Consider the following 17,959-nt stretch of genomic DNA (forward strand, 5'->3'; position numbering starts at 1 on the left):
AAAATTTCCGCAGGAAACGCGTAATTTTTTCAAGAGTCAGCCAATGTAAGTGAGCGAACAAGAAACGATACAGTTAAAGAAGCTCGAAGCAGTAGCAGAACGAAACTCGAGGCGGACATTTATCAGCGTCGTGTACTTGTCCAACGTCAAGAGAGAGAGAAAGGAAAAGAGAGAGAGACAGAAAGAGAGAAAGATAAGAACCGTAAGCCGACCTGATTTTTCCACTCGGCTTCGAATGCATCGGTTTTTACGCTGGAATCGCACCTCTCACGACCATAATATATTTTTCTACGAGCGAAGGAGTCTCGATAAACGGAAGGTTTTTGATACTTTTTCCAACGTACTATAGGACGAGAGGTTTAACTTTTTCTCTCATCTTTTTTTTTTAGTTCTTTTCTCTTTCCCCCGTTTCTCTCCTGAGTTACTCAAGAACATAGCAAACTAACGTACACAGGAAAGTTTGAATATATGTGTTATGTATATATACGTAGGTATGGTTAGATACATAGAAAAGTTCGACGGCGTAGGTAACACCATGTAGGACGGTTAAAATCCTTCGAGTTCGTCGAGAAGAAAAAAATCGATAGGGCTGATTTATGGGCGGCGCTACGACCACGGCACGACCCTTTGAAATTCCGTTCGAGTGAATTTGAACCTGGGTCAAGCGGCCTCCGTGTTTCACGAGAATCAAGTCAACGCCTTTGCGATCGAGGACACCTAAACCTTATCCTCTGATTTTTCTTACTATCTAGAAAAAAAATCCTACTCCTCATCCTATCTTGCAATATTGGATTCTTTGATCGATCCTACTTTTCTATTTTTCATATATTTTTTTTTTCATTTCGATGCTCTCTTTGTTCTTTAATTAATTATACATAATTTTATATATTATATTTACTTTTTTAATTATTTTTTAGAAGATAATATTATTAATCCAATCTAAATAATGGGAATATTACATATTTATAATTACCCTTAATGAGATATTATTAAATGATTATATCTTTCATGTTCAGATAAAAAGTTAATATTTAATATTTATGCTAAGCTGACATGAATTATATTGCTCGTCAAACAAATTTTTAATTGGGAAAAATCAGATTTGAAAAATGTATGCTTTTTATCAAAGCTTACCCTATTATTAATACTTTTCACGAAGTAATAGTTGGTTAATTGGATTGTTTCTGAAATTTTAAGCAATGGTTAGCTACATAAATCATTTTAGACGAAAAGTACAATTAATGACATTTAACTGAACATAGACGATACATTATATCACCTATTACGTTATATATACATTAAACACTATCGTACAACCGTGAGTATAAAAATATTAATATTACATAACGAAAAATAATATTAAAATTATGTGAATTAAAGTAAACGACAAGTTTGATATATATCATTTGTGACAAAATAATCTATCGTGAGTTCAGACCAACTCGGCGAATCGAGAAACGATTAAACGCTACTTTTCCCGTTAATAACTCAAAAATTTCGCTTGCGGTTTTGCCATACCCTCATTCATTACATGTATCCAGTGCGATGCGAACCCGAAGCACCGAGTACGCTCTAATGCGAATCGGAAACCACTCGGTCGATGTGTAATTAAAAAACGATATTGGATTTATTTTGCAGGCCGCAACGAAAGTCAGGAATCGAGTGATTAATATATTACTTTGGGATATGCGTTTACGTACACATATATAATACATATATGTAAGAATATGAATTTAATTTCTTTTTTTTTTTACATAAAAACACACGCACACACACATTCATATTTCAACTGTAAAATTATTTTTTGCTATTACATAACATTTACCTTCTTCGAAATGGAAGCGTTGATTAAGCTAGATTTTTAACTCATTTCCAAGACGATAAAGAATATCTTTCTCTCTCTCTCTCTCTTTTTCTCTCTCTCTCTCTTTCTTTCTCTCTCCCTCTCTCTCTCTCTCTCTCTCTCTCTCTTTATCTTTCAGTAGAGATAAAAAAAGCTGTAAAACTTTTAAGAAAAGTTTCAAAGACATTCATTTATCCAGACAGTCTGAAAAGCTATACGAACCATGGTTTCACGGTTTCTACTTTTAACTCGAGTTATTAATAACGAGTCAATTCGGGTTTAAATTACGAGACTGTAATTACAGAAAGGAAAAGAAATTGTTAAACTCGTTATAATTCGTTTTGAATGATAAGAAAAATTGAGAAAACTACTGTCGATTTTTTTTTAATCATTTTTACTTTCCCAAAATTCTTTTTACTTTTCTCTTCCATCCTTTTTCTCCCTTCCTCCTTCCCTCTCTCTCTCTCAATCCCTCTCTCTTTATCTTTATCTCCCACTTCTCTACGGACTTGCCAGATAAAAGTGGAAGAAAGAAATGCAAAAGAAAACATCTCTCTAAGCATTAGTTTTCCTTGCACCGTCTCCCATCATTCTTACGGGTTTCTTCGCGCACATACTGTCGTCGAGGTACTCGTTCCACCCCATCCCCACCACCACTCCCTCAACCCTCTATCCGGTTCAACTTTTTTCTTCTCTTTTCTTTTCTTTCTTTTTCCGAGAGAAACGTAATTCCTGACAAATAAACGTGGAACACTGAAATATTACATCGACTTATATGGTTATGGTTAACTTGGGCGAGCGTGTATTTCTAATAACGTCTAACATGCGTTCATTCTTTATACTTTAAATTACGATCTTTTGTTCATAGATTCAAAAGGAAAAAGAACATCTAATTCTTCTAAGAAAATATCTTCTCAAGATTAGTTAATTTCCCTAGAGCTAGCCAGTCACTAGGGTAGATCTTTCTTCTTCTTATTCTTTTTTCTTTAATCACAAGCAACATCGAACCACGTTGAAAGAAAACAGGAAAAAAAAGGAAAACAGACCGATCGAATCTTGGAAACGTTCCGAGGATTCTTTCAAGTAGATAGACTGGTTTTACGTATACGGGGTGTCCTAACTTAAGAAGACCACCTAAATATCTTCTTTATTTTTAATGATAATATGAAAAATGTTTAGGACATACTTGGGGGCCTACGTGACTTAAAATTTTATCATATTTTTGGTGTTTACAGTCATTTGAAAGTAGTCCTACAGGTTTACTTAAATGTATTTTTTCACCCTCTACAAGGTAAAATATAAAAAAAAATATATACGTTTATAACATAAAAGATCTTGAAAAAAATCCATAAGAAATTACATTAAAATAACATTTTCTTCCGATGATATAATCCATTCCAAATCAATCGAAATATCGTCTTAAACATTTTTTCATATCATTTAAAATAAAGAAAGTATTTTAAGTGTACTATTTTGTATTGGGACACCCTTTATACTCTATGTGTACATTAGAAGTAACGATGATTCAAAAAGTGACTTAACGTTTTAGAAAAGAAGTACCAAAGAATGAAACGAAAAGAGAGTAAGAAAAGAGAAAACAAGGGATCGTTTGTAAGTTTTAAAAGTTCATTCTGTAAAACATTGTTCTTGGTAAGAAGAAATAAAAAAGAAGGATAGTTAAAAAGACTTCATTTCGCGTAAAAGGAACTCTTTTTCGATTCTTTTCTTTTATTTTTCCTTGTTTGTTTGTTTATTTTTATTTGTTTGTTTGTTATTTTTTTGTTATCTTTTTCTACTGCTTTTTTTCGTCGAACGTGCAACCGATTCAATTTTACTGAGCCTTTTATAAAAGACGAGACGGTCTAAAAACAATACCGTAAATTTTTCATCCTTCTTTCTTGGTGCTACAAAAATTCATTCCGTTCTGGATATTGAGATTTTCGTTGAAACAGGCTGTCTTTTTTCTTCTTTTTTTTTTCTTTCTCTCTATCTTTCTTTCTTTTTCCTCCCTTCTATTTCCCCCTTCGGCGATACACCACGAAATCGTTTGCACCCGGTTACCATCTCGCTTCATCGGGTATACTCGTGAAAATGAGTCTCCATCCTTTCTGCTTTGAACATAAGCGAGAAAATTGTTGAATATGCGAGTCCAATGTCAAAACGCGTTACGTTATCGTAATAGAAACTTTCTTCTCCATCTTTCGCATCAAGTATACTTGATTTTCAAATTTTATTACATATATATATATATATATATATTTATATTATATATTATATATATATATATATTTATATTATATATTATATATATATATATATATATATATATATATATATATATATATATATATATATATATATATATATATATATAATAAAATTATCTAATATTAAAAAGCTTCATTGAAATTATCGACTTTACGAAATTTATTCGACTTTATCGAATTTTGACAAATTCCAATTATTATAATATGTATGCTGAAAAACATTTTAATTCCGATTGAATAAATTTTAATACTTTTATGTCATTAATCGATAGTTTAATTATGCGTTCTATTACTAGTGATATTAGGTAATATTGTATTGATTTTAATATTGTTTTCAAAACATTTTTAAAAAAGAATAATTGTAATTTATTTAAAAGAAAAAGTAAATTATATTGATTTATTTTTTTGACTTATAACAAAAATAATAGCCAATTAGAAATATGATTTTATTTTATATAATAAAATTATTCTTATTTAAAAGTTTACACAGATTGAGTAAAGCATTTTGAAGAATGGTAAACTGTTACTTCTAAAAAAAATAAGACTGCTTATAAAAAATTGAGAATCTTGTGCTGTATATTGATATAGCTATCCCTGAAGATCATGTTTCTAGGGAAATATTTTCGATACTAAAAAAATAAGCAATTTATATTGATTTTCTTATATTTATATCGAGTATAATCATTTTGTGGAAAAATAAATATACAGATATAAAATAATATCAATTCACCGAGTAATTTAATATCCATAGCTTTAAAATCTTTTATCGGCAATTAAATATCATTAAATAATTGTCTTTTTCACGTTTTTTGTCAACCTCATGTAGAACGTGTCTTATTAAAGTTAATTTCGAAGAATTTATTAAACGGTTTTATTTATTGTTCTGATGTTTAAAATACATCAAATACGCATGAAAAAAAATAAACGTAGTTTCTATGATTGGTGCTTACATTCCGTAAAATTGCGATATCGCGTGTCCACCACCGTTGAAATTCAAAACTATAGAACCCAAAAGCGGCATGGATCAACGATTAAACGAACCTTCGCACACAATATATATCCCATGGGTTTCGCATACCCGCGGGCTTTTGTTATGTTTATCCACGTGACCAATCAAGTTGTAAAAATTTCACGCATATATTTCTTTTCTTTTTTTGATGAAAACAAATAAAAGTTATTGACGATGGTCATCTCGTTGAAACGACCTATCTCTCACGAGTTAATATTAGAAATGGGAAAAGAAAAATATTAGCAGAGTTTTGCAATAAAACAACCGTATCGATATGATACAAAAAACAAAACGAAATATGCAGTAGGGTCATAATATTTGCAAAAGATAAATGTAATTATTAAAAGAACAAGCAATATTATACGATCGTTTTAAATATTAACAGTTCGTAACGATTTCTCTTTTCAATCGATTAGTAAAATATTTAATTCTTCAAATATATCTTCAATATTAACAATTATCCCTAATGAGAACACTATCCTATTCTTTATATAATTTTCTCTTTGAATTCGTTGAAATTTTTTTCATCTTTAGTTTCATCTCTATTTTTATCAAAAAAGTTAAAGAAAAAAAAAGAAATAGATAAAATAACGGAAAGGGGATAAAAAGAATGGAAAAGTAGAAACGATAAAAAAGAGAGGGAAAAAAAGAGAAAGAGAAAGAAGGTCGAAAGAATCGAAGAGAACAACGAAACAGTTTGAAGAAAGTAGAGAGGTAGAGGTAGAGAGAGAGAGAGAGAGAAAGAGAGATAGAGAGAGAAGATCGTTGCGATGCATATAAATATCAGCTGGAAAAGAGGATGAGAGAACGAAAGGGTGAGATGAAGGAAACTGGTAGGTAGGAAGGGTAAGGATTGTGGGGAGTGGATTGTGGGGTGTGGGTTGTAGCGATAGTGGAGTCGAACCGATCGAGATTTAGTCGCGCGGAGGATCGATTTCGGCGAGTCGATGGTGCGGCAGAATGCGAAGTAATATCCGTGTGTTGCTTTCGACGAGAGCTACGATCGTACGAGCCCGATACAACATGGTGGTAGAGAAAATTGACAGAACAAGAGAGAGGAGAATGGGGGAAAAAGAGAACAAAAAAAAGGAAAAAATAAATAAATAGAAACTAGAACTAAAAAAAAAAGAAGGGCTTTGAAATATAACATACCTCGCGTGATGAGTCAGGCAAAAGCATGAAAGAACAAGTAAAAAAAAGATAAATTGAAACTGGAGATGCATTAAAGCTTCGATATTGTTTCACAGGTCAACGCATCCGATCATGTTAGTGTAACACTAGTAGACGTGACAAGAAATCTAACCGGGATGTACAAGTGTGAAGTATCAGCTGGTAAACCCTCTTATCATACGCTGATCGAGAGAGCGAAAATGATGGTAGTAGGTAAGCATACATTTTCAAAAAAACTCATAATAACATTACTCAATGTATTTATGATTTATGGAAAAAACACAGTCCCTTTATGGAATATTCTATTCTCGATGACTTAATTATCTCTTCCTAAAGTTCCATCCCAAGCAACCAATTATCCTATTTGAAATTAAAATTATATTTCCATTAATTTACAACACGTATTATTGTTTATACTTAATTTTAATTAAATAATCCCACAGATTTTCTATCACGTATATGAAATTTAATAATAAACGTATTCAGTATATTGTAATAATAACACAAAGTTCTCAACAAAAATTATAATTTGTTGAAATTGTCATAGTAAAAAAACATTATACATACGAGTAGTCGGAGAAATGCAAGGTCTATACTACTCGCCACAATCATTTCCACGCGTTGGAGAATGAAAATATCCCAAGCCTCTTTTCATCCTCAGATTCGATACTTAAAGCACAGGAATTCGAATTCTAGAGAGTAGGGTGGACATAAAAAAGTGCAATAAAAAAAGATGCGACCGACGAAATGGAGCACGGAAAGAGGTGAGGAGAGAAGAAGAACGGGAAAGAGAGAGTGGGGGGACACAGAATCGATCGTTGGCCAGCAATAGTGACATTCCTTGCGTCCCGCTTTTCGCAAATAACGACGATACGTTTAACGAGAACTTTAGAGGCACATAACTCGCGGCACGGGATTTCCCTTTACGGTTCCCATTCCCGGAAACCGCTACGATTCTTTCTCTCCGTAGATTAAGGGATTCGATCTTCCCCTCTTATTCTATCTATCTCTCTCTCTCTCTCTTTCTTTCTTTCCCTTCCCTCTTTCTCGATGGTCTACAGCAAGCCGAAAACGTGACGTCAGCGTATTCCGCGTTACATGAAAAAAGTTCAAAGTGTAATGTACGATCGCGAAAAGTTACGTGGTTTTAGTTCGAACGATCCTTCTCAAGACGATAAAATCACGAGCAGACGGTGGGGAAGGGGGAGAGTTAGGGTTGATTTCACATAGGAATGAGGAGAGAGATGGAGAGAAAGAGAGAGAGTTAGAAGTACACTTCCGGTAGGTCTTTGGCACACCGCCAGACGTCGAATTAATGCCAGAGAGCAGCAGTCGCATGTGTTAAACGACATAATTATTATGCCTTAGACGCCCCAAAAACGGATCCGACTATCGGCAGTGAGAAAGAGCGCGTAGCAGTAGGAGAAACGCTAAGAGCAAATTGCACCTCCGGTGCATCCCGTCCAGCCTCTGCCATTACGTGGTTGCTCAACGAAGATCCTGTAAGTATCTCTATTTCTCTCTTCACCATTACTACACATCGTTTATTTTTCTATTTTTATTTCTCCTTATTCTTTTTCTTTAATTATTCGTCAACCGTGTATTCGGTTTTATAAGAAATGTTGAATTATGCAACAAAGGTCTCACTCGTATATCTTTGTTTGTTTGTTTCTCACCTTTTCTTTGTCAGTAATTATTCACCCTACTCAATTATTCTACTATAATATTATTCTTATTATCTTATAATTAATTATTAACAGTAAAAACAATACAATATGTATTATATATAAGTATATACTCCAAAAACATTTCAAAAGAATGTACGATAATGATGCAATTTAATAAATAAATAGATATCGATCGAAACAAATTTAAACATATATCTGTTGCAATGAGCCTTTTTCCTGGGAAGATTAAAAAAAAGATCCGCTAGGAGGGGCAGCACCAGTGGGGGGTACATATGTTTTGAATTCTCTATTGACAACAACGTTAAACGTACGTCTTACTACTATTAGAATAAATAAATATTGTGATCAAAAAAATTTAAAAAAAAATTATCATGCCTACAAAACATTGTGCATTCGCTAATTGTACGTCTGATAGTCGGTACAAGCAGGATGGTGTAAAATTCACATATGTAACCCCCACTGGTACTGCCCCTCCTAGCGGATCTTTTTTTAATCTTCCCAGGAAAAAGGCTCATTCCAACAGAAAATAAATGTATTGCAACTCAGTTTTATATATCGATATACTGTTGAAAATGTTGTCGACTTGTTGTCGATCATTGAAAAGAACAGAAACTCAATGAGAAGTGGAAAGGGAGAAGAAGAAATGCGAGGATTTAAATTCATACGATTGTAAACACATAAACCGCTTTGGTCGTAGCAACGTAGCAATATGTTCCGACGTGTGCAGCTCGGATTGCGATTTAACGAAATAATTTGGTTGATTTAACAAATGCTACGGAATAACGATTTATTTGTATAGGGGTAGCGGGAGAGGATAGGGAGAGGTTGCATCGTAGCGGCCTTTGCACCTACCTACCCTTTCCTATTTTTCCACCACTTCTGCGCCATCTCCATCTCTATATTCCCACTTTCTGTGGACGTATCACGGTATACATATATGGGTAAATTTAATTCGTGTCGTAGCGAGAATTCGATTGATCTCGAACGAGAGCCTACGAAATATCGAATTACGATTCAGCTTGCTAATTAAAAAATGAAATATGAAACTAAGAAACTTTACAGTATGCGAGCTAAAAATAAATCCGATTTGAGGTTCATTCTTCTTCATTGTCTTCGTTCTCGTCGTCCTTATAATTATTATTATTATTATTATTATTATTATTATTATTATTATTATTATTATTATTATTATTATTATTATTATTATTATTATTATTATTATTATTATTATTATTATTATTATCCCGACAAGAGTTGAATAATTTTTTTTTTAACGCATTATAAGAAATTAGAATTAAAATATAAAAGAAAAGAATATACATAACCAAAAGAAGGAAAAAAAGGAGACAAAATACATAAAAAAAGAAAAAAATATTTGTGTTCAAACGTCGTATTGAAAATTTTCTACGGTGAAATTTATATTTACGTTATTTTTAATAATTATCGAGAAAAAAGAAAAAGACCGCCGAGACATTATGTTTGCAACAACGGAAGAAATGAAAAATCGTCGACACGGAAACGAAACGAACTTTGTTGCAACGACTGCAATACGGGATATTTCGCGCACTAACTGAAAATTCGCGTTTTCGTGTGAGCTCTGGCTCTATCTATCCCACCAAACCCTGATGACGTATAACAATAGCTTGTTCGCTCGAAAGCGCACGTCTGTACGAACTGCTTTCTATTTTTACATTTCTCGTTTTTGGAAGGAAGGTAAGGGAAAGAAAGAGAACAATTGTAATGGCAGATAGAAAGTTTCGAATCTTTTCTAACAGCCGTGACGCATTTCGGTCCGTTTACTTCATAAAAATAAAAAAAAAGACCTACTACTATCCTGTCATTTTTATTTCCTGATTTTGAATGTTTTTGATTGGCTCCCAAGCTCCAATAACATTGCTTCCTCTCATATTTACTTTTATTTTTCAAAAGATATAATAAAATGCGTTTATATAGGAAATCAGAAGATAAACTAAAAATCTTTCTATATAGAATAAATTAAATTTACAAAAACTTGTATGAATAAGTTTAAAGTTATTTAAACCTATAATTTCTTATTAAAAATACTTTTATTTGAAAATTTTAAATACATGAATATATTGAATTGCTAGAGAAGTTCTTGCCGATTAATATTTTTTTTTATGATATGATACTATTGAAAAGTAAGAAAGAAAAACAAAAGAAGAAAAAAAAGAAGTGTAACAAGCGATACTAATTAAGATTAGATAGTGAGAAATAGATTCATTCGAGTGAACCACGATAACGGTCTTCCGGAATAAATCGAACGATCGAAGCTGATATGAAGTTTCCGCTTCCATGAAACTTCAAGTGGTAGGAGAAAAGGTCATGAAAGTGCAGAAGGCCTATCAACCGGTGGTTAACTCGCGTAAAGTGCAGGAGTCGCGTGGACCATAACGATGGCCTGGTGTAACCGGTCACTGGGTTAGAAAATCGCTCCCATCGATTGTCCAATGGCTACTTGCACTCTTCCACCACATCCCGAGTTAATACCTACGCTAGTATATACATATATATCTACCTACCTATCTACGTTTTGTACTTATATACTTTTGGCTACACTACTCCTTCGGTTATGTATACATCTGTGTGTATGTATTTTTCTTGTATTGGTAGTCTTAGATATATATGATAAGACATCCTAGTATTTTTAGTATATATATGTATAGGTATACTTGATCTTATGCCAAGAGGATCGAACCGCGCCTTCCAATTTTGAATCAACTTTTCTTTCATATTTTCTCACCGCCAATTTTTCCGTTTAGCTTCACGTGACTTTATCGGAAAGCTTTTTTTCATGGATCCAAAACACATCGATAGGAATATTTTTAACCAAGGAAGATCTCTCTCTCTCTCTCTCTCTCTTTCTATCTCTGTCTCTTTCTTTCTCTCTCTTTGTGTACTATTGGTTTTGTTAAAAAACAAAATCTATGATCTCTTCATTCATCAAATATTTCCTCTCAATTTTAGCTTTTTTCTGTAACTACATATTTGATTAACTCAACTCGTGTACATATTAATAAAATAGAAAATGTATATAAAAATTCACCAAATTGATTTTTCTCTCTCAACAAATACACTGTATATAATGAATTCGAAACACGATCACAGAAAAAATGTTTTTGTTGATTCTTTAAATTAGGTTCGATCGTTAGGAAATGAAAGTAGAAGAGAAATACGTTGAAATTCTAACCCTGTGTCGCGCTCGTGGTTTCTTGGGATTCGTGGTACAATATTCAAGAATGGTATATTCAAGGTGGCGGCACGCGTCGACTGCTTTATGGAAATATGTGTACATGCGTATCTACATATATCGGAAAATAAGCTCAAGGTAGAAAAGGGTATAGAAAGTATGAGGCTTTGTGACTTTATGAGCATCTTTTCACATTTACGTGAGTCGAGTACGAAATAAGAAAAAGCAGAGGAGAGAATTCAAGAACAATCGAAAAGCTAGATCGATATTTTCATGAGTTTATCTATGATACTCTTATGTCAGTATAGACTCTCCTTCAAACGAGAAAGCAACAACGGCTTTCTTGCAAAGAAATCGAACGACACTCGATGTTTCATTTAAAAGACACTTATCGCTTTCGTGATCGCTCAAGAATCGAATTTAAAATAGGAGTTACATTTTATCGCGAGAAAATATGATAAGAGTCTGTTTCTATCTTTTTTCCTTTTTTTGTTATTTATTTTTTCCATTCTTTATCAGTTACGTAAATCTACTTTTTTTTTTTGAAAGTAATAACATTAAAAGGTTGCCATTCTAGACTGAAATTCAAATTTTTCGAATTTAATTTATATGGATAGTTTTATAAATAGAAAAACGTATTTATTTTTTTTATATCGATAACGTAGAAAAATTTTAAGATCTTTGAACGAAATAATACTAAAATATGTTGGACATAAATTTACATTTTCCAATTTATTTTGAATTAAAATGTAATTTTCTAAAAGAAAAAAAGAAGATAAGTATTTTTTCTTATATTAAAAAAGTGTATCTTTAATTGAAAAATAATTTAACATGAACGCTATATATTCTTAAATCAAAATAAATACGAAATATGGATTCACGAAAATCACATTTGCTGTGTGTACATCTCACTGTTTCCTAATAGCTACTGAAAAGAAAATTCACGTAAACCGTTTTTCTTTTGATATGTAATAACACTGATTGGAAAAACAAATTCGTGTCTTTTACGTGGCTCCAATTACATTACCTTCTTTTCGATCGGTACTAACATTTTCCATATTGCTTCTCAAAGAGAAAGTTATTTCCACTTTTTGATTTTCCTATCGATAATCTCTTATACGCATATAAAGCACAGCTTAAAAGAAAAAGCAATAACAAAATAAATTTACTAATACCTTCTTAAGTATACCTGTGTATTCCGTTAATTGCAATTGCAAATATTTATGCTAACCGGGTTTCCCCGATGACGATGATATTTTAAATATATGAATATACATGTAAAAATATAGATAAGCAAGAACATGTAAATAAACAAAAATATTTAAAAAGTGAATAAAATGAAAATTAAAAGTGTCGATCGATTAAATAAACTTTATGCATTATGCGAATCAACGAGAATTTTGTAAGATCTTTTTGAAGTGAAAACTTCTTTAGAATAGGGAGTGATTCAAAAAAAAATGAACGGTTGGCGGCTAGGCAACGGAGCGGTGGGCAGCTAGGCAACGGAGCGGCGTGCGGCTATGCAACGGTCACAATATTTAGTAATAAGAGAAATAGAGACAAACATATAGGATTGAGCCTGCGAGAGAATGAGACAGAATATAGCTATATAGTTTTTCCTATTCTCGGTCTCCTCTTTATGCTCTGCTTCGTAGTTATCGCTCCTGCTTGATATTGTATATGTGTGTGTTTGTGTGCAACTGCATACTACGAAGCGTGGACACATATTATTTCGATACTCAAAATGTTTGTAGGTAGGAGTGATAGAAGTGTAGAAGAATAAACAGAGATAAGCACGTAGGTATGCGACAAAAGAATAAGGTCCAAACGAACTAACGGTCAAAATAAAGAAAGAAGGTGTAAAGTCTGTCTTTGTAAGTTATATAAGTGTTAAGTCTGTGTGAGCTGGAAGGTATATTTATACGTGTCATTTCTTTTCTATTTTTCTATTCTATTTTTCTATTTTTCTATTTCTATTTAAAAATGTTTCTATTTTATAGAAAAATTTATATTAAATTCTTTATTTTGCAAATATTATCATTAATAACTATGAAATATATAGAATATAATAATTGTATTGTCTAAAATATGTTTAAAAAAGAAGGATTACTAGATACATCAGAGAAAAAGAATTAGAGAACACTGTAGGATACATTAGGAGCAGCTGACAAATTCCACTCAAAAGCAAGTAAATTACTGTCACATTTTTATTTTGCTTCTTTATAAAATATATTTGATTCATAAAGACACAATATGTCTATTAAATTTGATTTTTATATGTTTTTATAAAAAATATCCAAAGACATGTACTGACCCATGCATATAAGAAAATTATTTTATTAATTGTTATATTTGCGTATTTAAGAAACTTATACTAATTTTTCAATAAAATAAAAACATTTTTAAGATGTTGAGCGCCCAGCGTGAATCGTAGGGCTTACCATGGGACTGAAATTTGAGACTCGTAGTGTACATAGTTCGATAAGCTGAGAAAGCGATACGATTCAAGGCATTTTTAAAATTTTTCATTGTTCAGATCTTTATTTAGACGAGAGTACTTAGAAAGATAAGTTTGTGGTCCAAAGAATAAAGACGATTTATATGTTTTAAATAATAAGGGTCTCGAAGTGTGGCAGGCTATAGAGTTGAAAAAATATTTCTAGAGAATATCTTTATTAGATCTCTCATTGCATTTTACCAGAACCTTTGTTCAGTCCAGCAGTATTTTCCATATGTTTTTCGTAACGTCTTTATTTCGTCTATCCTAAAATGTTTGTTATACAGCGCAAGAATGTAGATAAAAACGGGAAATTGAAAACCATACTAACAAAAAAAATTTTATACCTGAGTTTCAAAAAAAGTATTATTTATATTTACTTAATTTCTGACGAATTATATTTCCTTTGATAAACATCCTACGATTTTGGTGTCTATTTATAACTATCGCATTCAGCATTCCATTTTTATTGCTTGAATTTGGAAAAGTGTACTTTTTATCAGCTATTCCACCCAGAGACCATACCGGTGACCTTTATTGTATATGGTATTAATATTATAATAAATAAATCCTACAATTAGCTTACTCTTGAAACTGTGCATTCGTCTCATTCTCTCGAAACTTAGATTTTTGAAGGTTTCACTTCTAACATGTGTGATCTGCACACATGTTTTTTTTTATTATCTTATTATTATTTGATAATAGTTGCTTTTCTTAAGAATTAAACGATTAAAAATCGGAATTTCGTATAAAATAGAAAAGAAGTAAAATAGAATAGAATCGTAAGTGCTTATAGTTAGTTCCTCGTATTACTAATTAATTATCATTGTATCTTGCACTACTTTTCACGTCTTACTTCTTAACATAATAATACACAAAGCGTACTCTTCTCTAATCTTTCAAACAAAATATATATATATATATATATATATATATATATATACATTTAAATATCAACAACTTGGCCTACGAATACATTACAAGAATGAAGGATTACCAGAGATACACTGAAAATACATTGAAGGAAGGGTAAAATACATGTCAGAGAATAAATGAAGATATGCGCACATACAGTCTCATGTAGAACAAGTCACAACGTGCGTGTATCCCTTTCCCTCTGTTAGTTTCTCTCTCTCTCTCTTTTTCTCTTTCTTCCGCTCTTATTCTTTTGCCGTGCACGTGATTGCGAACGATGAGAAAAAAAAAGGATGAAAAAGAGAGAGAAAGACAGATGGATTATGCAGAAGGGCGGACAGCATCAGTTGCAGAGATGGCGGCAACAGCAGTTTCGTTCCTTGCATTTTATGAACCCAGCTAGTGGTAGTTCGACGTCATCATCGGACACGATACAACATCTCGTGCGTTACTCGAAGCAATAACGCCGAGAGAAAAGAAGCTAGAGAGAGAAAAAGGAACAAAAAAAAGAGAGAGAGAAAGAGAGTGTTTCCTCTCCGTCTCTCTGTCTTTCTTCAACTTTTAAGCTCTCATCCGACATCTTCACTCTTTATTACTTTCCCTGAAAATGTGATCCCTGTCAGTTCTTCTTACTCTCTCTCTTTCTCTTTTATCTTCCAGAACCGAGAATTTGTGTAAATATATCTAGAGAGAAATTATATCTCAAGCGAGGAAATGAATCGAAATATCATTTGGATTTTATGCAAAAATATTTCATATGATCGAAAATATTTCATATCTTTTAAAAATAAAAAGTAAAATAATGATAAATGAAATATATGACAAAACGATATATCTCCTTTTGATATGATCTTTTTTCAATAATTTTCAATTAAAATAACTATGTATCGAAATAAATGCATTATAATACGATTTAGGTCACTAATAATAATAATAATAATAATAATAATAATAATAATAATAATAATAATAATAATAATACGATATTTCCGTTCATTGACACTGCCATTTTGTTTCGAAAGGTTTCAGTAGTATTTCATCATAAGTAATTTCGATGATAAATATTAAAGAAAAAGTAGGAAATTATGCGTGTCTGTGTTTGTATTACCGCGTTATCTTTTTTCTCCTTTTCTAATAGCTCGCAATGTAACTGATGTAAGTTTGGTGCGTGCCAAATGGCGGAATACGATTTTTTCTTAGTCTTTTTCTTTCTCTCTCTATCTCTTTTTCCCTCATTCTTTCTATCTGGTATCGTAACGCGATGAGATGACGTTTTATAGAGAAGCCTTTTCCATGCCTCTATGTACATTTCTGCCTACACTCTACTGAAATACGCAACGTAAACGTGGAACGAAAGAAAAAGAGAACGCGTAGAAGAGAGAGAGAAAGAGAAATAAAGAGAGATATGAGATAGGGTGGTGATGGTTTTTACGAAAAGAGGATATGCAACACGATGGCACGAGCTTTATGCATTATACTTTATGGATGCGTCCTCTGGTCTCGCATCATCGCGAAGTCTACGGACTTGATGCATAGTCTCGTTTGTTCCCCGAAGTAATAACGCCAAGAGATACTCGCCTATCATCTTCTTTTTTCCTAGTATTCCTTTGGCCTTTCTTTCTTACTTCTCGAAGAAAATGGGAGTCGATCTCGCGACGATGTTTCATAATAAAAGTGCACGAAATTCAAATCTCTTTTTTTTTATTTCCAATGCTTCCTACCCTCACGTACCCCAACATGTTTTTCTTCTTCCTTTTTTTGTTCTCGATTTAAAAACAATGTGTAATATTATTTTTTTTAAACCGAATTTAATCAATTACATATATTTATCATTACATGTCATTAAATTACTTGCGTTTGTTTGTGTGTGTAATTATATTCGCAGATAACGAGCAACAATTCACAATTTGGAATACGACCGTATTCGATTCATCTAGAGGACGACACCTTTAAGACGAGATCAAATATAGAATTTAAAATCACCAATGACATGTTTCGAGACGGCCGGCTTCGCTTAAGCTGTATAGCATTCATTTCTGACGTATACCGAAAATCTGCGGACATGGAAATAGCTGTCGACGAACCTCTTATTGCCCCTATTACCGGGGATGCATCTCCGCACAGTCACAGTAAGTCACAATTTTATTCCTCATTATCTCACTATTCCTAACAATGAAATTGAAACGCTACTCAAATTCCATAAATTTATATGAAAATTTTTATTTTCTATAATAAGAGAAGAGAGAAAGAGAGAATATGAAATTTCACGTAAGTACACGTAGATTGTATATATAGAAAAACGGTTCAATTTTCTTGCGTAAACCGCACGATGAGTTTAATAAAATTTACTTCGAGCCACGGTATCGAGACAACTCAACCAAAGCCGTAAGTTAACCGTGCTTCGTAATCAACGCAAGAGGAACTACCGTTAACTACATCTCGTAGGTAATTCAAACTGTAAATTGGTATAGTGAGTGGTAACGGAAATAGTATAGGAAATCGTACAATGTAACGTACGTAGTTCGATGTACCTCCTTAAACTATAATTACTCTTTCCGCCCCTATGAATTCAACGACAACGCGACAAACTAAGCACATTTCTCGCTCATGTACGGATAAGCGATCGTATTACATCAGAGGTGGTGCACAAATTTCAACGTTATAATAGATACACGCATCTTCTCGTGCTTGCCTATCAGTTCGTTATCCACGCTTCAAGAATTTCAACGAACAACGTTAGTTACTTTTATTTCTGCTATATCCTATCGATATTTACTGATCCTTCCAATTTTGAGTTGATTGAAAAACACATTGTTATATGCGAACGTAATATTCGATATATTTTAATTTGTTAATGATTTACAAATATTATTTACGTACACAATACATTGAACTGGAAAACGATAAAATTTCTTTTTCATTCTAATTAAATTGCTTCTAACATTATCATTATGTTTACACCTTTAATAAGAAGACTCAAAGATTGATTAATCAATTATATTAGGTATAGAAATTAATATTAAAACAAATATGAGTTGCCATTTTGCTTACTAAATAATAGTTTTGGTTTTGACTAGTAGTCAAATGTTTCATAACTATAAATGTTGATACTTAAAACTTCTAAGATGGAGATCGATTATTTACATTCAAATCAAAATTATAAATGTACCATTCAATATCAACGTACCAAATTTCTATACCTAATAAAACTAATAGTTATTAGAAGACTCTCAATATATTCGTAAACGATATCGTTCTTTAAAATTATTATTATAATTATACTCTCTCTCTCTCTCTCTCTCTCTCTCTCTCTTTCTCTTGATAAGTGGACTCGGAAGTTGATTAGTCAGTTATAACTAACA

At 32.2% G+C, this 17,959-nt stretch overlaps 1 protein-coding gene across 5 annotated transcripts in view; it reads left to right on the plus strand.

Annotated features, from left to right (window-relative positions):
* The window catches only part of LOC107074177 (uncharacterized), a 180,633-nt gene that overhangs the window by 90,675 nt on the left and 71,999 nt on the right, over nt 1-17,959 (plus strand). For all 5 annotated transcript variants that reach the window (XM_089177067.1, XM_089177068.1, XM_015335355.2 and 2 more), the window contains 3 exons: nt 6,367-6,502; nt 7,658-7,791; nt 16,483-16,726. In XM_089177067.1, coding sequence (XP_089033193.1) covers nt 6,367-6,502; nt 7,658-7,791; nt 16,483-16,726 — 514 coding nt within the window. The remainder of the gene's footprint in view (nt 1-6,366; nt 6,503-7,657; nt 7,792-16,482; nt 16,727-17,959) is intronic.

Source organism: Polistes dominula, unplaced genomic scaffold (assembly GCF_049000335.1).
Source record: "Polistes dominula isolate Pdom_NZ unplaced genomic scaffold, Pdom_raw_medaka contig_20, whole genome shotgun sequence".
Lineage (NCBI taxonomy): Eukaryota > Metazoa > Arthropoda > Insecta > Hymenoptera > Vespidae > Polistes > Polistes dominula.